Source organism: Hesperophylax consimilis, chromosome 1, assembly GCF_061612785.1.
Source record: "Hesperophylax consimilis isolate HC1 chromosome 1, BYU_Hcon_1.0, whole genome shotgun sequence".
In the NCBI taxonomy this organism is placed as follows: domain Eukaryota; kingdom Metazoa; phylum Arthropoda; class Insecta; order Trichoptera; family Limnephilidae; genus Hesperophylax; species Hesperophylax consimilis.
In genome coordinates this window covers 43,480,186-43,505,551 of record NC_142836.1, presented here as the reverse complement: position 1 = coordinate 43,505,551, position 25,366 = coordinate 43,480,186, and the positions used below count along the sequence as shown (strand labels likewise).

General features: G+C 33.1%; 1 protein-coding gene across 9 annotated transcripts in view; it reads right to left on the bottom strand.

Annotated features, from left to right (window-relative positions):
- Positions 1–25,366, bottom strand: part of heph (polypyrimidine tract-binding protein 1 heph) — a 919,983-nt gene that overhangs the window by 151,181 nt on the left and 743,436 nt on the right. For all 9 annotated transcript variants that reach the window (XM_089634334.1, XM_089634321.1, XM_089634359.1 and 6 more), the window contains one exon: positions 2,159–2,260. In XM_089634334.1, coding sequence (XP_089490460.1) covers positions 2,159–2,260 — 102 coding nt within the window. The remainder of the gene's footprint in view (positions 1–2,158; positions 2,261–25,366) is intronic.

Genomic DNA, 25,366 nt, shown 5'->3' with positions numbered 1-25,366 from the left:
TGATAAGGATATTCGATCCTGTGCAGTTATAAATTTAAAAAAATAAATTTTGGTGGTGATTTAGAGAGTTACTAATACATTTATTATATCTATATATTGCATCAGCACTTTAAGTACACATTTGTATGTGTATGTAATATATGGCAAGACCTGACTCACACAATTCCAAAGAGATTAATATATTCCAACGCGTTAAAATTAATTGTTAATTTTTATTTTTACGATAGGAAGGATTATTTTAACCCGGAGATTTTGAACCATTAAAAATGTTCCTAACATACACATAATATATTAGGTTCGCTTGGCAAGGAAGTAATGTGTCTTAATATTTGTCATTTTTCGTTTGTTTCGAAACTTGCATTTATAATAATTGTATCTGTAAAAAAGGGCGTCTTTTTCATTAACCCATTTTCAAAAGTCATAGTACTGTTTTTTTTATATATGGGAAAGCCTGATGTTACTAAGAATGCTGATTTGAGAGAAATATTAGCAACGTTTTTTTGACATTAACCCCACACAGGAGGCCCTGAGGAAAATGATTTCCCTCAGGGCCTATGTCATCCTTGGGATAATAATAATAATAATATTTGGCTAATTTATATAGCGCCGTTTTCGTGAGAAATCACCTCAAGAATGTTGTGTGGATGGTTTTTTTTAAGGAATGGAAGGAGCGAAAGTTCTGCGAAGGTAAAAGTTATGAGGGTTGGGTAGGAATCTAGGGATCGGTGTGTCAAGAAGTGACGGACATGCATACATCACTGCGGAGCAATGCAATGGGTCGAGAGACCAGTTGGAGAGGTTAAAGGGTCTCCCCAAATCAGTCTTTCCCGATCTGGCACTCCACGCAGCTTGTGGGCAGGCTGACCACAACTCACTCGATGAACGCAAGAACCCCTGCTAAATCACCAAACATATCGAATCACTTGGGGTGACCTTTGGCAAAGGTATTGGTTATCAAATAAATGGTTAGTTGGTTTTTGAACCCTTATTTAGCTGGAAAATATAATAAAACTCAAGAACAATTTCCAATGTCTTAATTTTATACTATTTTTAAAACATTACAGAGATTTTTTTTCAATATAGGTCATCCAGGGGAAACTACATATATATATTGTACATTATCTGGTAAGATTTTATTTATTTTTTATTTTATTTTATTTGTGTACAAAAAATTAAACAACATTACAGATATTTTATCTAACTAATTGTAAAAGTACCATTTTCACAGTGAGAATGTAGCGCCAAAAACCTTACAAACTCATTGAATTTTCCGAAGAATATGTCGAAATTTTTATCTAATATATTTAAATAGCGTATCGCTCTTCCCACGGGCGAAATCGGGTACAGATTTGTACGACTCAATCGGCAATATAATATGTTATGGTGACGTGCCCGAGAGTGAGACTCTGGGACAAATAAATTGATTTGCGCCAGAATCTCACCGTTAGAGACGAGGCCATTGATTAATTGAAAGAAATATTTTAGCAACGCAAAACATCTAAGAGTTTCTAGAGAATGGTAGTTAGTCATACCTAGAATAAACCTCGATGGATATAAATAAGGATATGTTCCATAGAGGCGTAAAAATAAAAAAAACGTAGGAATTTTTTATGAACTCTTTCAATGTTTAAAATATAGGATGCTTCAAATGGGGCCCAGATAATACAAGTCGACTCCAGTACACTTAGCACCAGTGAGTTGTAAAGTAGCCTAATTGTTAATGGGTTTTGAAATGAGCGTGAATTGCGAATGACAAAGCCCAGCAGTTTATATGCTCTGTTGCATAAGTCATTTATGTGCTGGTGGAATGTCATTTTGCTGTCAAAAGTAACCCCTAGATCTTTTATTTGACTAAAGCGATGAAAAATGTTATCGTTAATTGAATATTCAAATATGATCGTCTGTTTTGCCCTTGTGAAAGAGACTACATTGCATTTAGGTGCACTGAAGCTTAAGCAGTTAATTTTTGACCAGTTTGCGACAGAGTTCACATCGATTTGTAGGAGGACACAGTCAGCGAGATTTTTTTTTATTATGCGGTAGATGGTATATGTTACAAAAACGCAAAATTTTGAATGTAAGATATTACCAAAAAAGTGTCAGTCGGCACGGTGGGTAGCGGGAGCTTGGTATTGCAAGGGTTAAGGATGATTGTTACCTTTTTGGTGGCGGAGTCCTGGTTGTTGTTGTCCGGGTGGTGGGGGGCTGCGGGCGCCATTACGGTCACTCCGCTCTGCGAGAGCAGCTCGTCAGATCCTCTCTGAAACAACAAACAATTATACTTTTATAACCAACTCATAATTTCACTACCAAAACTATAACATCCTGAAAATATATTAAATATATTCTGGAAGTGAGTATAATTTTTTTTCCGAAAAATTTATAGAAATCTATAACTGTGTACGTAATGCAATTATACAATATATATAGAAAAAAGTAAAATATATAAAGATTAAAGACATCGAAGTGTCGCATAATAATGTAACTATTGTCAGGACTAACGACGAAACTCTTTGAAATAAACGGAGTATCATTTACTGAAGAAAAATGAGCAATACATTGTATCGAGCTAACACATTTCTGGCTACGTGATGTCTTTTTGCGAGAAGTCGTTGGATGAATACGAATTAATAATATTTTTTTTGTAAAACTCTCAAGAAACACCCACGCAAAGATGGTTTTGACAAAATCAGAAATAAAATACTGAAAATGTGATCGAAGAATTGTTTTTCATCTCTCTTCTTTAAATTCTATAAGCAGGGTAAGGAGATTGCGGGTATCAGAATGTTCTTTGGCTCTTGTACAATAACCGGAAAGATATTCCTCCCCCGTCATAAATGTGAATACAATTTGGGGCTAATCCATTGCAAATCACGTGTCCCCAGCGGAGGTGTGTGAAGGAAATAATAAATGTGGCGGTAGACGGCACCTGATGCGAGCACATCCGTCTTCCAGCCTAATGTGAAGCCAACAACAGGTAGCTGTAGCTACTTTCCTTGCTACAGATGTGGCGTCGTAGCGTCGTAGCATTGTAGCGTTGGCGTCACAGCACCTTGGAGCCAGGAGGTAACGCCCGCCGCGCGGGGAGCAAGTCGTTAGCGGCGCCAATAATGGCCAGCCGGCCGCGTCCGTTAAGTCCGAACGAATGTTTTGTTGAACATTTTTTTCACGTTAGTCATAATACCAAATGAAAGAAAATTATTCAGTGAGTTAACTTTTAGGCTGAAAATAAGGTTGTCTTTTGTAGTGTTGTAGAAAAGAAAAAAGCTTTGTTTGAAGGTCTGCGTGTATTTGATGTAGGTAGGTGCTGTATTTATATATTCCTTGAAAATGCTATGATTGCGGCTAAAACTATTTAAGTTTTTCAATATTTTTTTTTTTTTTTTTTTCATGTTCTCCATAAAACGGTTATACACCAATATATCATGGAGAAGATCCTTTACCAAAAATTTTGAGATAGGATTTAGAATATTTTGCCTATGTATTTTTAATCCCAGAAATAGATAAAGCCAACAACGAAGGTTTATTTCGTATAGAGAGCAGTCAAAAAGTCCGTAAAGAGGAAAATAAACGTTTTTTCCCTTATTCTTTAGACAAACATAAATAGAGACACGTCCTAAATAAAGGTTAGCGATTCGCAACAAGTCTAAAGCGTAAGGAGACAACTCCATTATGTAACCCTTGTAAATGTAAATACACCCTCACCCAGCCCTGCCCGGCCGCCAGCCCGCACAGCGCACGGGCGCGGGAAAAGACGTAAAACACATCCTCTGCGTCGTGGTTGAGGACACTACACACATCAAATTCCTATTACACTTTTATGAAAAATAAATTGAAATAAAAAAGGGTCCTTGGTGAGGAAACGAAGGAAGGAAAAGGATATATGTGGGCATGACAAACACAACGCGCTCACCGGGAGGAGAAAACGTTTATTCAGATTGACAATGTAATAAGCGAATGGGGAACAATTATTTTGCTTTCTTGTATTTTATAACAAGATTTATGAACAGTTGTTTGAAGAAACCAAAATAGGCATTTTGTATCAGTTTGTGAAGCTTACATTAAAATAAAATTTAAGAGCGATTAATTTACAGTTTTAAGGCGCGCAGAAATCTGAAAGTATGTTGCCTGATGGATGCTAATGATGCAGTGCTTATTTATAATAGTGTAGAAGATGAGCGCCTTTATTACAAACTTAATACCCCGGGAATTAAATGATTGAAAGAGAGGATACAAAGACATAATAATGGTGTTTTAAAAGGTGAATCCATAAAAGTGAGCAATTCAATACATTTCTGACGAAAGGATTCTACAGAATTAGTTGTTTATGACGTTTTCGGTTTATTTTGAATACAATCTATCACAAATTATAAGGGCAATTTGCTCCGTAAAGTTGAATTTTATGATCATGTAAACCTAGTTGTTATGCTTCACACAATATAAAAAAGGTAAGATTCAATAATGTAATAAAATAAATGACACTTTACCTTTTTTAGTGCATTAGTGCAGCGTTTTTTTATCGTTTCATACAGGAAAAGAGAATAAGGCTTAAAAGGTAATAAAGATAATGGAATAATTCCTTGTAAGAGAAAATTCAAGAAAGAGGGGAGCAAATGTTAATAAGTTATTTTAAAGAAGCTGACGGGATTACCGGTCCCCTATGGCAGTTTTTTACATACTTGTTAAGAGATTATAATATACGGGGAAAGGTAATAAAAAATTATACAATTCACTAAAATTAATAAAAATTCTGATAAATTGAAAACCGGAATATATTTAAAGAATACTCTTTTTAACAAGGCGCAGGAAAGCTTTATTTAGATGGAATTTATAAGCATTGTTGCATTATTTCATAGATAGTACTTAAATTAAAATGTATTAATTTGTAAAGACAACATAGAACATTCAACAAAACAATTAGATACCTAAATCTTTTCTAGTGTTGAGTAAAACATTCAACATGCTTGAAAATGAAAATTTAATGTTTGTAGTATTTGAGAGCACACTTTTTGAGTGAAATGTTGGTATTTTATCAGTTTTATTAATAAAATGCAGGTCCAATATTTTTTTTACTCCGTGTAATGATATTGTTACCTCATTTGATAATAATGTTAAAGTGGTGCTTTTCGCCGACGATCTAAAGCTCTTTAAACTAATAAAAACTATAGATGATTGTATTCACATTCAAATAAATTACTAGATTGGTGCGAACTTTATCTAAACATTAGTAAATGCTACTGAATAAGATTTTTTAGAATTAATCAACCATTAAATATAAAATGAAAAATGTTTTTCTCACCTCTGTTAATGAAATTAATGATCTTGGCATAATTTTTGATTCCTAATGTAATTTTTTTTCTCACATCAATCCAATCACAAATAAAGGATTAAAAATCCTTCTGTAATAGAAGTCAATTTTAAAACTTAATATTAAATTTTTCTTTAGTATGAAGTCATGTCAAATAAAATTTATCTATCTGGTGCCGTCACATTAAAATCCACTGATTCCATTGAAAAAAATCAGCATCATTTTCTAAGATATATTAACTTTAAGCTCGGTCCACCAATAGAAACTATAAATTACAACCAATCAACGAGGATTAGAATTATTAAATCTCTCAGACAGAAGACTTGTTTCCAACATGACTTATTTTGAAAATGGCTAGTGGAATTATAGACAGCCCTGATTTATTGAGCCTAATCACCTTCAACATAACAACTGGAATTACTCGATCTATACAAGAAGGCTAAGGCTAAACACAAACACCTCAAAATATTAATAACTACGCTAATGATAATGCTATTCTCCTGCATTGAATTTCTATATAACTCATAAAAAAAAACTTTAATCTTAAGTGTTTGTAAAAGCCCGTATGGGCGTGGAATATATAAATAAATAAATATAGAAAGAAGAGAGAAAAGATAGATTATATGACTATACAATATAAGTAAAAAAAAAAAAAAATAAAAGATTACATATTATTATAAAGTTAACGAAAGCAGTGGAGAAGAAACAAAAAGGAATATTAAGAGAATACAGGAAGTAACGTATGAATAATTGCTTGTGCAAGTGAGAGACGGACCGTAATTTGATTCGTGCATGGGAGACAATGAAATAAAATTGCGGTAGCGTAGAAAAACAGTATTATTATGCGTAGTTAATTGCATACAGATTACGTGAAAACGCCATTACTCGAATCACCCAAATCACTCAACTTTCGGACGACATTAAAATAACGCATTTTAGGGGCCAAATTAAAAAATATTATTCCGTACAGGTTAGTGCATATTGCGTGATAATTTATATTAAAAAAAATCGTTTAAAAAGACGTGTATAATTGGAGGGGAGATACGCTCAAATTTAACAATCATTAAAAGCAAGCCTAAAATTTGCGTAAAACGAGCGGCATTAAATATTCAATTTTGAAAAAAAAAAATCGTCTTCGATGTAAAACGAAAACGAGGTAATAAAACTTGACGTTAAGTATCGCAATTAACTAGAAATTTGACGGTTAATTTCCTCTCTACATTCCATTTAGTCACGGAAATGCTCGGCAGAATCACAACGTTCGGTCTGGGGTGGGCTGGGAAAGGGGTGAGTTTTAGTACCCGACTGACAAAGTCTAAAGGCGCTAACATCTTCACTCAGATGGATTTTTACGATATCGTCGAGGACCCGCAATATTTTTATGTGGCAATAAAATTCTCGTTTTGGTTTAGGCCTGCCTCCCCCACGGCGGCACAATGCCATCGCACAGTGGGACATTCCAGGGATATTCTGGAGCCAAGATATATGGATGGTGTTTTGATACAATAAGGAAAATTTACTGTTATTTATAAGCATAGCAGCAAGACGTGCAACTGAATGACGACGTATGTGTATACATATAATAGAAATGTGTGCTGGAATTATGAAGCTATTACTGGGTAACTATTAAGAATATCCACGAAGAAAGCAAAGCCAATATGACCACAATTAATAAACTTAAGAAAGACGCTTAGTTGATTTGGATATGAAGAGCAATTTGACACAAAAATGGCATGCCAGAAAACATACATGAGACCTAAGTAAAAATAAGTCCCCAATTCAAGTAAATATAACACTCAAGACAAATTTGGATGAATGCCGATGAAGCAAATAACCTTTGCCGGGCAGAATCACGTATCAATCGTTCTAAATCTCTTTCTATTCCTGCGATTAGTGAAAAAACTAGTTAAGTGGTAGGTTAATATAAACGAACCTTGTAGTGTAAGTAAATTTTATGGTGTTTCTTGAAGAGTTTAGTTTGTAACACAAATATTATCAAAATAACACAATAATCCATTATTTAATCCTGAAAACATTATAAAATTTAAATGTTCAAATAAACACCCAAAATAAAGCATGGTGCGTTAAGCCGCTGCCGACATCTTAATGTCTGTAACGGAAACGAAAACACCTGTTCGCTCCAGACAACAGGACACCCCCGGGATGGCGACAGGAATAGTAATACAATATTCGTCATTTGCGGCGGAGGGAACAGTCAGGGTACCTGGCGACAGTGCCTGTTGTGGCCTGCCACAGTGCCTGGCTGCAGCGCAAGAACTACAGACCAACACAGTCTTCTAGACCCTAGGACATTTACCACCCCTGATAAGATCCCCATCTCCGTAGAGGCTTTTATATTTAATGCCAAAGCAATGTCGACACACTTCCAGGGTGGAAAAATTAAAAATTAAAATGTAATTGAAGAGGGTGATTTCGCGGTGGCGCTTAACACGATTTTAAATAAGGAGATACTGACGACTGTAATTAAGAAGTCGAAAGACAGGAGCGTAAGATATTAATGCCTTTACAAATTATTTGCCGTGATCATAAAATTTTGTGATAATCACTAAAATTTTTAGATCATTTTACAGAGTGAAAACTCAAAAATATGATCACCCTAAAATCTGCACAAGCTTTTTGAATGTAATGATTCGTTTTCTAAATGTAAACGAAAAATAAAGCTAAGAAACATGAATTCCAAAATGTTGAAAAACCATAAATTTTATAACATCCGCTTGGTAGATTTATTTTGCAGAAAATTGCAGTTTTGATTATGTCTAATTTCACTTGGACCATTATGAAAATAATGTATTTTGAGGGGAGAAAATATCTACTCATTAAAAGAACCTTTGTTACATACAAGAGAATTAATAATTTTATTTAGAAATTTAATTCAACAACACTTTTAGATGATGTTTTCATTTTACAGGTTGTAAATTATTCGTACTAAGGAAAGTGAAATTATATTCTCTTTTTAGTATTTTAAACAAATTTGGCAGAGCGAAAACCATAATTCACGTTTAAATCCAATATTCAATATGATAAAGGTACTATCTAAATCACCTCAACATCTATAGTCGTCACAGGATTTGGAAGAAGTTAAGCCCGACTTCGCAAAGCCGCAAGAAGTGTTGCAACCACTGATGTTGGCTCTGCGAGGGGATGTGCTAGAAATGATTATTTAATACGATACCTGATTCCAGGAGGGATTGGAATTATCCAAAATATTCAAACAATCCAATGATTAATGATAACAAATTTGCTAATCAAACGTGCTCTTCATGACTTCGATAATATTTGACACAAATTACATTTTTCTTTTCACATCACTTTTTACTCTTCACTTTTCACCGACGCGCATACCTATCGTTATACTTCTATAAACTACACATTTTACTAAATACTTATCACCTGGTAACTACTGATTGCAAGTCACTGGCTATCAAACATAGTTATAAATATATTTACAATAATAAATATATATAAATGTTAGGAATAGATTAAATGCATAAATTAAGTTGTTAAGCGCCCTTGAGGTGAATTTCTCACAAAAACGGCGCTATACAAATAATCTAATCATTATTATTGTTATTTATTACCTCCCACAAATAATAAATGACAAGGATACATATTGATACCCACTGTGATATATTTCATTATGATTATTTATTCACTCTTTTATGATAATATGATTTATTTTGTGTAAGTATTTTTTTTATAATATCTGATTAATCACCCCTCATTGCAATATGTTTGTCTATAGGTATCTTTTAAATATGATTTTAATATATTTTATTTATTCATAATTTTTTCACTATATGTTTATCTAGACGAAGAAAATATTGATTTTATATGGTATACAAAGTTAATTATTTAATTTCATTTTGAAATTGTGTAATATACATTGTATCACTTGCATTGTAACATATGTACTGTTTTGTTACTTTAATATAAATTTTTTTAAATGACAAATACGGACGATAATCATGATGATTCCGAGAAAAAATTATAAAAAAAAGAATTGTGGGTTACATTTTGAAATATTATTATGAATCTAAAAAGCTGTTATCTGATTAATAAACAAATACCTGTATGATCCACTAACGCGTTCAATTTGTCAATCTAAAGTGATTTAACAAAATATTTACTTTCCAAATAGTATGCTAATTTATAAAATGCATATTTAAAAACAAATTTAATGTAAGTAAATAAAAAACAAGTATTTACTCGATAAAACGAAAAGAGACAGTTTTGTTGTAAAGAAAGAAGTATTGAAATCATCCTACTTAGTTTTAGACGTCATACTTTATCTGTAATCAAATGTTTATAGCATAAAAAACCAAATTATTTGTTGTAAAATATTTTTTGCATCCATTCAAATGTCCTTGTATTTTCAACATTCTGTATTATTTAGATTTTGTATAGTTGTAGTTTTGTTTATTAGTTAATAATCAATCGAAAGATTTTGTTGTTGGTTAAATCGAAACGTTGATTACGCACGGCACTACTACACAGTCTAGCTCGACTCCAAGTTTTCATGTTTCTAACCGAAACAAATTCTCAGATTACGAACAAACTTGGGGTAGGGGAAAACTGCACGTGTTGTTAATCTACCACGTGAAACAAATGATCTATAAAGTACACGTGACAAAAAACCAGGAAAGCTTAACACTAAAATGCTATTTTGTACTACGGGAAACTTTGCGAAACGTTGCTAGAAACTGAAAAATAAACAGAGTTTACGTCAACACTGATATTTTGAAACTAATAAATGCATTTTATAGTAAAGATGGGATGTTATAGAAAATAATAATATTAATTAAGCATGTTCAAATTCGTAGAATGTATGAAAGACGAATATTTAAAATAAATATTATTTGAAACAGAAAAAGAGACATAATACAAAAAATATAAATCTAAATCAAACGAAAACTATCTTTTTCTAACTATCGATTTCGACAAACGATATCGAAATTTAAGCATACGGCTCGCATATATATCGAAATAAAAATACTATGAATAGCAACAAAGCCCCGAAAAAGTATTTAAAACAAATATCCTAACAATACTAAATAAAATCGATTCCGTAAGCAAGACTAAAATAGATAACGAGTTTGTTAAAAACGTCAGAACATACACTAAAAGCAAATATTTTGTAATTAATTATTACGTTAAAGGAAAGGATTGCACAAATTAAATCACTGCAAGCAATGATATCCCGAATCCTTAAACCACAATTAAACACCCTGGTTTCTTCCTTTAAAATATCATACATAACCCAACGGATAAATAGATAAATTCTGATAAATATTAAAGTTCATTCCACATCAATCCAAACTCATAAATCGGTGCATTATGGAAGGCATTTTTTAAGGCATTGATTCTAATCGCCTAAAACAGAAACAAGGACGAAATAAATAAGTACAATTAATTCGTGCCATGAGTTTTGTTCCAAATTTGCCTTGAAGACACAAAGCGTGGCTTTTCTTCGTGCATATTTGATGAATGTCTAAATATGTTTTCTATCAGGTCTTCAAATTAAACAAATGTAACATTATGTATGAACAACGTATGTAGATTATCGAGATAATATATATATCCACCATCATAATGTAGTCGAGAGCATAATTAATATTTCAATGGTACATGTCGTACATTTACACGTACGTATGTTCGCGTAATCCGTGTGTACGGTGAATTAAATATGAGAAGCTTACTGTAGCTGCTATATTATTCTGGTTCATTATTAATATGCCTACACCATTATTTTGGGAGAGGCTAAATTAACACGTTGTATACCTGAAGGTACAAAAAAACTCGCCTTCCTCGGGTTTGAGGGTTGTAATCTTCGAAGCTTTCTATTACATGGATCTGAAGTACACTGCCTTATGTAGAGTCATACACTAAGTTTCACGCACATACCGCGAAACTTCGGGTAGTGAATGTTCTCGAGAATCTAAGAAAAAATCATGAAGTTGTTCAAACACATCAAGTATTTTTTTTTATTTCTTAAAAGCTCCCTCAATGAAATTTATAAATAAACATATTAATTATAAGTTTTAGAAACTTACTTAAGATACGTAATTACGATATTTTGTCAACCAGATGCAACAAAATAAGTAATAATTTAAAATAAAACATTAACATTGCTTGGGTAACTTTTATTTATATACTCATTACCAACCGGTTTCGCTATCGCTGTAGCTTTGTCAGGGCAGTATTATCCTGTTTTATTTAAAATTTTAATATCACATCACAAGTATCTGTTTCATGTCAAAATATAAAACAATAATTCTTTATGCTATAGAAATGTCATTTTAGTTTTACGCATTTCTGTCACATCCAGTTTTATTTTGCTCTTTACAGCTTAATTAGCTCCCTAAAAGCCTAACAGAGCTCACTGATGGTGATTTTTTGCAGAGACAAGCAAATAGAATTTGTGCTTTATATATGTAAGATAATTATTTGTAGTTCGGGGAAAACACATCCATCTTAGTTCACAGAGCAGTCGGCTGTGCGAAGTCTGCTTCATTAATATTGTGTACCTAATCGCGAGTGAGAATAGGCATATCAGTGACAGACGTCAAACTTATAACAAAAACTATAACAGACAAAAAACCGGCGCAAAAATGGAAGATAAAAAGTATACAAGACTTGGGAAAGAAGCGGCTGGCGAGAAAATAGTACGGGTCGAAACAATCACTCATTGTTAAGAAAACTAGGAGCTTTGCGTCCGGCTCCATGACGAATGGCCGCGGCTCGCAGCTCACCTGCCTGGATCTGGCGACGGCGTCACATGGGATTACCGTGTCCCCGTCTAGCGACACGGCACGGACACGTGTCATACGTCTCACACGCATTCAGACTGTGGAACATGGACAACTGCAGTGATGCGATGGAGTGTGCGATTTTGTAGGAAAGGGATTCAAAACTCAAAAATTAAGAAATTATATTTTTATAAATTGACAAAGCTAGGCTCGCTTACATCATAGGTATCCAGAATTGCTTTGTTTTTACTTTTCCTATAGATTACACTTATTATTAATATCATTGTGATTATCATTCACCTGGTGAGAAGTTCAGCGCGAAAAATTATTAGTGAAAATGTAATTATTTTTCTTCCTCCGGTTATGGTGGAAAAAAATTAGATATTACAGTTATAAAAATATTTTTAGTTGCCAAAAACTTTTGCAGGATTGAAACAATATTTCCCTTGACATCATATAGCAGCAGCAGGTACTCTTGGCTACAACAGCCACCGCATTATAATATTCAAGTTAGTTCACGATTCCGCCGAAAGTGCTGAGACAAGTAGGAGCAATCAAGCATTAGCTCCATAACAGGCATTTGCATCAGTCCCAGGTCTGCAATGATGAAACACGAGCCGCAACAACGCTACTGTATTGTGCCGACTAGACAAAAACTGAGCACACTACTTAATTATTTACCTGACAGTCAACACCCCCCATCCCCAACCCAACACCCCCTCCTCATACCGCAACCCCTGCCTGCCCTTTCGACGGGTTTTGTGGCTTTTCAAGGGTAAATGCAAATTATGCACACTTAATAATTCACAATCTTGGAACACAGTTTGTTCAGAAACACGTTCAAACCTTTTTAGCCATAACGATAATTATTATCGCCGGTAAAATTGTTATTTTAAGTGCTTTCCTGTCTAATAGAATAGTTATATTTTGCGCTTTGAAAACAAGCCCTTTTTATAAATAGATAATGTAAGAATTAACAAAAAAGCAAACTTGACTTCATCGAAAAATTCACAAAATACCAGTAATTGCGCTTTTGCGATTAAACGCCATTTAAATGCTTTTTGCCGTTGTTGAATAGTCAAAAAATCACATTAATCAAATACAATCTATTTATAATTCAGTGAATGATAAAAATTTTCCTATACACTAATCTTATTTTTACATTACTAGAGGACGAAAACTTTATTTTTTCAATAGGCTTCTCTCATGGACATTGTACAACGTACCAACAAATCATAAATAATCCATTTGATGCAAGGTAAGTTCCCTCCTTTAAATGATAAATATACCTATTATATTATACATAATGTCCAGTGTAAAGTCCGCTAACTTCAGGGGGTGATTCTACACGATAATAAAAGTAAAAAGGACACATTAATTTTTTCGAAATTCCAACTTTTTAAGGTTATTTTTAAGTAAAACTGTTCATATGGGAAAATAATTATTCTTCTGTGGAAAAATATTTTTACATGGGAAAATCAACACTGGAATTTCGAAAAAGGTTTATTTATCATTTTTACTTCAAAAATCATAATGAATCACATCCCGAAGTTAACAAACTTTACCCCCGGATACCTTGTATACTCTAGGTCAAACATTTTAAAATTCTTTGTACACAATATATATAAAAATTACAAAATACTTTCAGTACAAACGTTTACTATTTGCTATATAAATAAAAAAGGTAGTCGTGGAAACATGGGCTTATAATAGTGAAACAAGATGAATGAGGTATTTAATTCGATGGATTTATACGTATTTGAAAAGTTGAATACTTTGCCATTGCTATTGGCAATACCAGGGTAGCCCTTGTTGCCTAAACAAATGTTTATTTTGATTGATAAAATAGAGTTTCTCGTTAATTTCGGAGAACTTCGCAAATAAACATCACTGAAAAACAGAATCCATTAATTTACGTTTTCCTTTTAAGCAAAATCACGAACACAATAAAAAAGTAAACATAGACTTGCTAGATTTTTCATACTAAAACAAAATAATTCCCTAGTAGCGAAACAGTAAACAATGGGTTTTTACTTTGCGGGTTTTCACTCCGATGTATTGGGACGCAAGTTTCTTACTAATGATTATAGCTCATAAGTCCTGGCGAGGATATTACTTTAGTAAACTTTTATTACTTTCATTCGTCCTTTATTACACTGGGCTCTAACAATGTCTGTGTCATAAAGTTTGTAAACTCTAATGATGTAAGGCTGATGATTTCTCACGGAAAAACCTTTATAGAGATCTTCAGGGGAAATAATTATATCTATCGATTTGTGAAAGGGTGAAGTTAAATACAATATTTAGGCGATAGTGGGACTAATTAAATACGACGAAGAAAGTAAAATAGTTAACTGATTGCGAACAAATATACGTACCTACTAATGTGGTTATTAACTGTGAAAAAGGGATGCAAATGCCTACATTTAGTGGATTAATTAAAACCAATATTATTCACAAAACCTTGTGTGCGTTTTTATAATTTCATGACATTAAATATTTTTTAACTACAAGTCCCAAATACACTTCCGAGGTATTTAAATGTGCTATATATTTCAAATTTAGTAGTTACCGTAAAAATAAATAATATATTTGAAACCAGGTGAAATTATCGTCAAGATATCATGTGTATATGAAATAAACATTAATATTTCTAAATAATAACATTTTGACATCACACACGAGAATGTCCACAAAAAAACTTATCGAAAAATTTTGACTCGAAACGTCAATAAATTTGAAAAAAATCGATATTTGGGAAACATATTCCTTTTGCGTAGGGAATTAGTAAGAAAACTGTCACTTTACCTTTTATGCCGTTCATACAAAAAACTGTACAAATAATCTTTTAACTTTCAAATAAGTCTTTTAATTTTAAGTAAGCGAAAAATTCCGGCGATTTGCAACATAAATTTTTTGGATTTTATCCGTGGAATCAATTTAAAATATTTGAGACATACTGAGAAAAATAATTGTTTCTCTTTCCAACGAAGAACAAATCACATATCTCCGCAATATAAAAACTTTTATTGTGTGTGAACGCCATGGTCAGATCTTTCCTTCAGAGGTTCTAATGATATATGATATTTGTGGCTAGTAGTTAATGGCCTTGCAAAGCTTGAGGTGCAAAGATGAGATGAAATGAGAAAATGAGTCATTTGTTGAAACCTAATCAAGTCTGATCGCGATTCATTTTTTGAGTTTTATGTCGTGTTGTGCTACCTCCTTCTTTATTTAACGTTTCGGACAGCGTTAAGAATGAAAAGATAATAAACGTAGGCGTTCGTTTCTAAAAACCTTGTAACAGATCTAAAACTCAACCTACACATTTTACAACAATTCCACGCAACACAAATCGTAAGATAAATGAGACATTTTTTATTGATTTGTTTGAATGAAAGATTAAAAGCTCTAAACGAAAATCTGCGAAGAACATTGGTATTGATTGTTTGCTTATGTTTTGACAGAAAAATGTGATCATAAATTCGACGAAAAAATTCTATAGAATTCGTGTTTATCAATCACTGTCAAACTCCATTGACGGAATTTCTTTCTTGAAAAGAAATACTGTATTTACAAAAAGTGGAATATTAATTTAATATAATTAATGAAAAAATAAAAGCATTTCGGTAATAATAATTGATATTTCCGTGATTCATATAAAAAATTATGTTTTATGATTTTCAAAAAACTACGTTATTTTATAATCAAGTGTTATAATACTGTTTTTATTATCACTAAAATAATACTATCATAAAAGAAAGTGACACCTAATACTTGCGGAGATGTAAGAGGGGGTCCGTTTATTATAGTTAAAAGTATTGCAGTAAATCAGAAAATTATGACAAATCGGGCAAAAGAGATGAATAATCCATATACTTTTAAAGTGTGACTTCTCTACACCAACGACGGGGAAGAGGTGGTCCGCGGACACATTTGAAGAATTCAAATTTTGAATAATTCCTCTTTGTAAAACAGCCTCGCTCAATTACAGTGATTAATTTTTGGGGTATTACGCTGTGTTGTCGAAAAATTGGCTAGTAAAGATTATAGCGCAACACGGCATAATATCCCAAAAATAAATCACTTTAATACTTTGGCCGTGAAAATCTCAAATCAAACCACGTGATTTTTTTTTAAAGAAAGACAAACATTCCCGGGTTACGAATAACTTGAAAATATTTGAAAATCTCCTACTACCACCACAGTAAGCGAAAAATGTTGCTTGTGTCCTGATGGGGGACTTAGCCAGCTGAGGAATTGAACACACTACGCCTGGGTGGGACACAAACGCGATTTCAACTCAGCCACCGAATGACCTAATGTTATAAGGGTTTCTGTATAGTAACAATAATAAACGTTTTATTATTTTCGTTTTTTGTGACGAATAGAGATAATGAGATATAGGATAAGAGCATAGACATATGAATATTAGTAGACCTGCCCTAAGTGATTAAAAGCGTATTATCCCCACTCCCCATACCGGTTCCATTGGAGCCGGCTGTGCTCGCGTATGGCCTCAAGTGAAATTTGAAAACGTGACGTCATCATTCTTGTGCGAACTATGGTCGAGGCATCATCGGTTCATTTTACGAAATAACACGGCAAAATGTTGACTTGTATTATGAAAACTTGTAAAAATAGATGTGTAAAAGAGAATAAACCCAACTGTCGTATTACATTCCATATATAAGCATTATTTTACTTTATTTTAAGCATATTCACATCGTATAATATAGATCAGTTTTAGAAACATATTATACTATCACATCGAGAAACGTCTGGACGCGAAACACAAAGCTGGTTGGTTGCTGGGAAGTAAATTATGAACATTTATGAAAGTGTCTTAACTAAATACTTAAACGAAATATTCGACTCTGAAAATAAAACCGAATTTTTTTGCCGAATTTGGACTTCGCAAATTTTTTCATAACGTGGCGAGTAATTTGCGCTCCCATGTAAAAATGTCTATTCATTCAAAAGCAGATTTTACTTTTAAGAAGTAAATGGTGATATTATAATGCGAGATGCCTATTTACTGTCAGATTGATTTATTGACGAATCACAGTCAGCTTCACCCCCTTCGTTCTTCAACAGTTGATTTTACCCCTCGCCATTATCTTCTCGTCTATTAATTCCTATGTCTGTGGATAAGAGGTATCCCCACTGGGGTCTCCCTTGCTGAGGATTTCATTTTATATTATTAAAATTTTGTAGTATGGATAATACGAGAAATATTTAAATATATTACGTAGTGTTTTTATGAAATAATTATAAATATATTACATACATGGTGTTTTTAGAGCTGTTGAGTAGTTTCGCTTTCAGTTTGCATTTGATGTCAGTATGTTTTCTATATCCGATCTCCTTATGTTTTCTATATCCGATCTCCTTATGTTTTCTATATCCGATCTCCTTATGATTTCTAAGCAGCTTTTTATTTAAGATTTAAATGCTATAATATATTGTGAGTTAATTTCATTATTGAGTGAGTTGTCAGTTGTGAATTATATGTAAAGAGGGTTTTTTAAACCGGATATGGCTACCAAAGTCAATAAAAATGCAATTACATTTTTTGTGTTATAAAGTGCGCAGGGTCAGCAATTGTGTTCTATTTATTTATGTACGCCCGTTAAAAGGTTTGTAAATATACTATTTTTTTATGTACTTATAAATAGTGCAATAAGTAAGTGTAACTGATATAAACATAAATTATATAAAATTGTTGTAGAAGAAAGAAAAAAAATAAAAAGCATAGTTTAAAAGCATCAAAATAATTTGACACTTTCAGCTACATACGCCCAGCTTTTGAGTGCTTGACAATTATTAATTTTTTAAAATTTGTTTTAATTAGTGTTTCTTAGAAAACAGAAAATTAATTTTATTATTTTAATTTTTCAACTTCACCGTTAACATGTTTTTTTACCATTGTATCATTTAGATTTTCAATATATTTAAAAATATATATTATAAGCGGAAACTTTTCTGGTTATCCATATAAACAATATAAATATATAAATCAATACGTCAACATGTGTGAGCAACCAACTGTACGTTGTCCCAAATAAAATTCAAAAAAGGTTATTAGGAAGAAAGACATTCCCAAATTACGACAAGCCTGCAGATATCTGAAAAACTCACAGCACATCAATTATTATAAGCGGAAAATGTTCCTTATGCAATGATGGAGGAAAAAAAATTGAACCCACGACGACGGTCCTTTAAAGGTTTGTACTCTTTGATAAATCGAAAGAGTAACACTATTATTTGTTACAATTAGTAAATCAGCAATCATTCTGGTTCCCTTTTGATTTTTCCCAATTTTGTGACAATTTCGTAAAACTTATTAGATAAAAATAACGTCTATTGAATGTGTTGGCCACTACTGGTTTATACTATATTTCCTTCCCCAGACGCCTAGGCGCTACAGGCGTACACCGAATAGGCGCTACAGGCGCTACACCGAACAGGCGAAGGCAAAGGCACAGGCGTACAGACGCTCATCTCTCGCAATGTAACGGGGACAAGAGAATTATAATACCAAATTGTTACAAAACTTTGCTTTCAGGCGGCCTGAAACGGCGCCTAGTGAGCCGTGCTGAAACCGTTATGTAAATCTGCCTTCTAACACTTTTGTTTCTCGATTTTTCGTGTGCGTCGTCGATCGTTATAAGAAGAGATCCTCAGCCGAACTCTCCGAGCACTCTCAGAGACGCCTGTCAAGACGCGATACTACCAGAGACTAGAGACTCTCTACTTCTCTAGTCTACACTCCGAGACACTTGTAATATTCGATACTATTCACGAAAGCTATTAGCCGGGGGAGGAAGAAGGCTCTGAAAGAGAAGAGAGCCTTATCTATTTAAGGGCAGACGAAAAGTTTGAGCCACTCTAAACTTGCACAACACCCTGTTCAAATTTCGATCCATAAATTAATATTGAAAAGTTGCCTATGAAGGTTTACTTTTCTAACAGATTTTTATCGATAATGGAATTCCCATTATTTTCTATTAACCAGATTGAATATGTTCCGTTATAGAAATAACCTGAATATTTTTTTGTAAAAAATGATTTTTGACAGTTTTTCCTTAGCGCCAGTAAATCATCGTGATTTATGCGGAACACGATAGTTGCGGAGCAAAATTGGTCTGTACATAACCAGCAAAAGTAACCAGTCGGGTGAGGTATTGTGGTGCTATTGTGGCGATGTACCCATCAAAAACATGCACCAACAATTTTTTATTCTAATAGATCACGACTGTACTATGTCTATCTGTGCTTAAAAAATAGTTTGATATTTCAAATGAATTTTCATAGGTTTAATTTATTACTGCGCTATGATCTCTCTATTTTTAAAAAACTTTATAAAATAATTCTGAATTCCAATAAATCAAGTAAATTTTGAGAGGTTCTCAAAATACGGTAAATTAGATAACTAACCAATATATCAAGTTAGGGTCTAAACACACTAAGGCTGTAGCTGCTGAAAATACGCCGAATATATATTAAGTCGCCTAAAAAGGTCAGCCAGTGTGCAATCTGAGCTGCCTCTGCGTGGTTGTGAATATGTGTTTGAAGTGAATATGAATCCGCTAGAAGTCATAGCAATATTTGAAGAAAGCAACGACAAATAAAGCCTGTTACAGACCACGCTACAAGCGCAATATGCTTGGCCTATTTCAGCATATCGCTCGCTATACATTCCCATTGGGATTATATAGCGAGCGATATTCTGAAATAGGTCAAGCCATGATGCGTAAAGCGTAATTAGTCAGCCACATAACACGCATGGTGAGGTCGTGCAGGAGAATTTGTATGTAGCGCGATGTGTACGCGTAACGTGTCGTAAAATGAGCTGCGCAAGATACACTAAGTGAGTTTTGGCCCTAACTCATTTTTATTAATTTCTAATGTTTCCATGTTCACAAGTGTTGTTGTTTTTTATAAAACTAACGTAGACCCGTGAAAAATTACAATATATTATAACTGTAGGGTTGGTAATTGAATGTTAGCTAAGAGCGCAGACCCTTGAAATCACGTAAGCTGACTTTACTTGTCAAGAAATTGTCTAAGAACTTGTCTAAGAACTTGTCTAAGCAATTTAAACAACACATTTCAAATATGGAATTAAAAATGATTTCCTGGATGAAAAATATAACATGACTGGTAGGCCTTCTTTCTCGCTTGTCTGAATTCTTGACACATCATTTCCAAATTTTGAAACGACAATTAAAATAATTAAAATATTATGTTACAGGTAGGTATTTTATCGCTTGTCTGAATTCTTGACACAATCAGTTCAAATTTTGAAAATGTCATTTAAATTCAAAACAAATTCGAGCTCATACCAGAGTTACAATCACCGACAGAAACCCAAAATTATTATATTATATTTTTTACTTTATGTCCGTCCGGGTAAATCTTTCCCATAGGAAAAAAATATGATTTTTTATTACTGTTATTATATAATTACAACAGTATGATGATACTCTTCGTAGATTTAAGTCATTTTATATTGCAGTAAATTTATAGCTTAATTCACAGTGAAATTAAAAATTTAGCAGCATTAAGCGACGTTGAAAAAAAATGTTAAAAAATTATATGTAATTAAAAAGGTACATTTTTTTAACATGGTACAAGTGCCCCACTGTCTTTACAGTGTGAGGGCAGGAGAACTATGTCGCCACCCGATTGGGAAGCGTTGTGAGGCGGATTAAGGTGGGGGTTGTAGGAAGGGATTTATTAATGCGGGTCTTTAAGAGGTCCGGATTATATGAAGGAGGAAAAACAGATGCCGTTCCCCACATGAGCCGTCTTAGACAAAATGTCGAAGATACGGCCAGTTCTCATAAAACTAACATCAACCGTGAGCGGGTGTTCTGCTCGTGTATGTATTCATTTCACGGACGTGCACTCTGATCCATCGCTGATCAATTCTGCTAACTGATAAGAGCATTATTTCCGTTAAAATACCTGTGTAACAGACTCAGCATGATCACATTACATATGTGCATTAGAGATGAAAATCGGTATGTTAATAATGAATTGTAAATCAGGCGTACTACCCTCCTTTACACAGAATCGAGTAGGTTTATAGGTTTTTTTTATGTATTGTGGGACTCCAGCCCAGAGGTGGCTCCCAAATTCAATTGCAGGGTTAGAGCTGGTTGCTATTGTAGAATATGCTAGGCGATACAATAAAAACGTAAAATATAAATAGAAAAGTATGTTCACATTAGATTTGAAGTGGAAGTATTGTAAGTTTCATAAATAAATAAAATAAACTGATTTTTATGTAAAATAAAACACTCCTCTTCTTTTTCTTTCCTGTCGTGGCGTTGAGTGTGTTTGCACCCTCTGAAATGATTGTAGGTATAAACGACTCCAACTGCGGGTGCGTCCACCCGAGCAAATGATAATGTATGTTAAAAGAAATTCGGTGTAAAGTAGTAAAAGAAGTTGGTCGGAGCCGAATTGCGCAGTTGCCCCTCGCAAGAAGCGAGAAGTGAGAAGCGAGAAGCAGGGAGCGGGACGCAGCCTCCCTCGGCTGAACAAACATCGCGGAATAAAGGCAGATAAAACACGACCACTTGACAATTTGCGGGAGATTTTATTCACTCGTTATCGAGCACATTGTCTTGCCAACTTTACCGGGCGGCAAGCACCGGGACTTGGGGATGAGGAGATGAGGGGAGGGGGAGACAAAAGAATGATGTGAAAAGGAAAAGTTTTCGGCAAATATTCCGGCTTGTTTCGCGCACTCTTTTCCCTCCTTCCTTGACAAAAGGGCGCGAATCATTCCGCCACTCGTTATTGTTTCTTTCGTTTTTATCTTTTATTGGTCTCCCTCCCAAGAAAGTGGAAGAGATGTTTCTGGAGGAGTTCTACTACCAGGCTATTCTGCATTCATGTCTTACTGCAAGTTGAGGCTGGTAACTAAGAAGAATACCAAAACACTAGCCCCCTTTGACACAAATTAATCAAATAAAATTGAACAATTCATCAAAATCCAAAGTAAATTTCATGTTATGTAAAAGTTACATTAAATTTATTTATTTATTCGTTTATTGAACTCCCGTACGGCTTTTACAGACATAATGTAAGTTAATAAGTATCATCAGATACAATAAATTCTTTTCATAAAACTTTAAAAAAAACTATATATCATAAAATTTGATATATAGTTTTTTTAATATTAGCGCCCTCCTTCTAACATTCGTATTTACATATCTCCCTTTCAAACCATTTATGAACGCTTACTACGGGGCCTTAAAGCCAACTTATAATGCAACATTGTTGAACTATATATATCTACAACATCGGAGTAGATGTTTCCCAAACTTTGGATTCGTCTCATCGGCGCGTAATACTGCAATCTTTGAAGAAAAATTGCTACAATCATATGGTAGGTACTGTCTTGTAACTGTCCTGCCAGGAACATGAAAATAAATAAAATATAGCAAACGGGGGTATTCAACATCGAATTAATGATAATAAACGAACACATTAAATCGAAAATAATTATTCATTCCGATAGTTTGAATAAATTCAATAAGCAAAGTGAGTAATCGTAATCTAGAGAATTTATTTTTGATTCTTTCAATAATAAACAATTAGTATTATTTAGTAACAACATACATACTAATACATATTGAAACTTACTCAGTAATATTACGATATTGTAGGAAAATCTAAAAGCACTCTCGTAGTAAAAGTTTATTGAACAAATCTAAATAATTGTGACAACATCAATTGTTATTAATACAAAGCCTTTAAAAACTGTCAAAACATAAAATAATATACAATGGATAAATCGAAAAATAATATACAAATGAAACTTGATCTCCTTAAATATTATGCAAATTAGATTTTCTTGTCAAACCAGGAATGTAATTTTATTTAATGGCCTAAAAAGCTTTTCTTTCATGGAATTTTTGGATGCGCCCGGATCTAATATCATTCCAAGGAAGATATTTCGTTTGTTTTCAATGATAAATATATTCAATGCAAATAATTGGAGACAACATATCTATTCAAATATGAAATTTAATAACTAATAATGCGTTCTTCTAAATATTAGAGCAAAAAAACGAATTATTTGAAATTTTATAAAATAAAATACAATGCGATAATACCTAACTAGATTTATTTAGCTGTCTTACCAATAACTTTAATTAGTTCAAACAGTAGTCGTACAGGGTGTCCGGGGGTAAAGTGCGCTAACTTCGAGCGAGGTGATTCTACATGATGGTAGAAGTAAAAAGATAGATAATATTTTTAGATATGTTTATTTTTCCATAGAATATTTATTTTCTCATTAAAACAATTCAACTCGTTTACCTAAAAACAATCTTAAAACATTAAAAAGTTATGTATCTTTTTTTAAATCATGAGAAATCACACCCCCTCCGAAATTAGTGCACTTTGCCCCCAGACACCTGTATAATTAATATCGCACCCGACCACCAAATAAGAATCTGGAATATTATTTATTTATTTATTTTTATTTAGGAAAACCAACAGTTAACATGTGCAATTTACTGAAGTGACAAACCGATTACAGGTTTTCTCATTATACTAATTGTGTATTTAACAAAAAACAGTATACGTAGGTATTAAAAAATTGACATAACAGCAAGAGATACTCCATAAAATTATATTTTTACATTTTACAAGACAAGAATAAATATTTAATGGAGACTTAATATTTATTTACAATATGTTGAACACAATCTTACACGGTAAGTATTTTGATTTGAATTTGATTTACAGTGTTTTTCAATAAAATGCGCGAACGCATGTCCCGCGCAGGAATTTTCAATTCAATTCCCTTTAATAATTCAGTAATGTGTTTACGATTTCATACAGCTATATCGCATCTGCCAATTTTATATCTACACTCAATGAATCAAATTTAAAAATTAAAGTTGTACGATATAATTATAATTAAACACAAAACACATATATTGTCAACAAAACTGATACACAATAAACCCCTTTAATTATAAACTCGGTGTAAATATTACGCGATACGTGAGGTCAGAACAATAGAAAACTTAACTTATTACCATGGCGTTTATTTGGTTAAAACGGTCTTACACCAGGCTCGAGGCCAGTTTACCACACCATTGTTGAAATGGCGTGTAAATATCTAATTGCAAATGTATAAGGAAATAAATTTGTGAAATTTACAGTTTGCTTATAAAATACGCGCATGTTTTTTCTTTCCGAAAAAAGGCGACATCATTTGCTCTAAAAAGATGCCTAGTTATTTGTTTTCATGTAAAATATTTAGTGCCTTATTAAATACAACCCCCAATACCTATGGGTCTCGGGCCCTACCTACACTCCGCCAGTATTATAATAGCCACTTTTGGTTTATTGAAACAGGAGGACACTCTCAGTTCACAAAGTACTGTTCGTGCGTGCGATGATAATTGTCGCGTAAAAACAAGCATTGCAAAAAGCGGGCCATGAGTTATCAAGCCTGCATTTACGCTGACATTCGGTGCAACCTTTCTACATCGGCGGCAGTTTGCTGAAGCAACCAAAAATATCATTGTAATTTTTTCGAATAGATAATTTATAAGCGATCGAAGCGATTTTAAATCTGCATAATGTACGAATAAAAACACAGCACTGGTAATCGAGTGAAATAATTAGCGGGAATCCAAAAGTCATCATTTTTCGAATATATATTTAGTTCACCGATAGGAGAAAACTACGTGATAAAAAATATTGCTAATTTATTAAAAATCTCCTTAAATTATTCGTATTTGATTTTAGGCCACTAACGAATGAATTGATAAGTATCCTAAAAAACTTTAAGTCCGAACACGTGTTCGTAAAAGTACTCACATTTTTTTATTTCGTCATGATATATTAATAAGACAAACGCTTGTAGATGAACACGTGTTTATATGTAATTTTATACCGATATAATTACGAATTTACCAACACTCAATGAGGAAGTGGCTTACAGTCCCGTTTTTAATAGGATAACTAATAGGATTGATTTTCAATAGATCAATTAACATCAGTCACTTTTCTCCGTGTACTTACTACCCGGTTCCGTTCGAATTTCATGATTCTTTTTTCACATTGAATAGTGGGAAAATTTGACGTAGCGTCTAATTTTAAATTATATCGAGTATTGTTCTATTTTTAACTGATAAAAATTATGTTGCGAGCTTAAACTAGTTGCCTATAAACAATTTAAACCGTGTACTTTTTATGAGGCGAGAGCTTCTTCTGCATCGGATTGCAAAAAAAAAATTGACAGTTAAAAAAA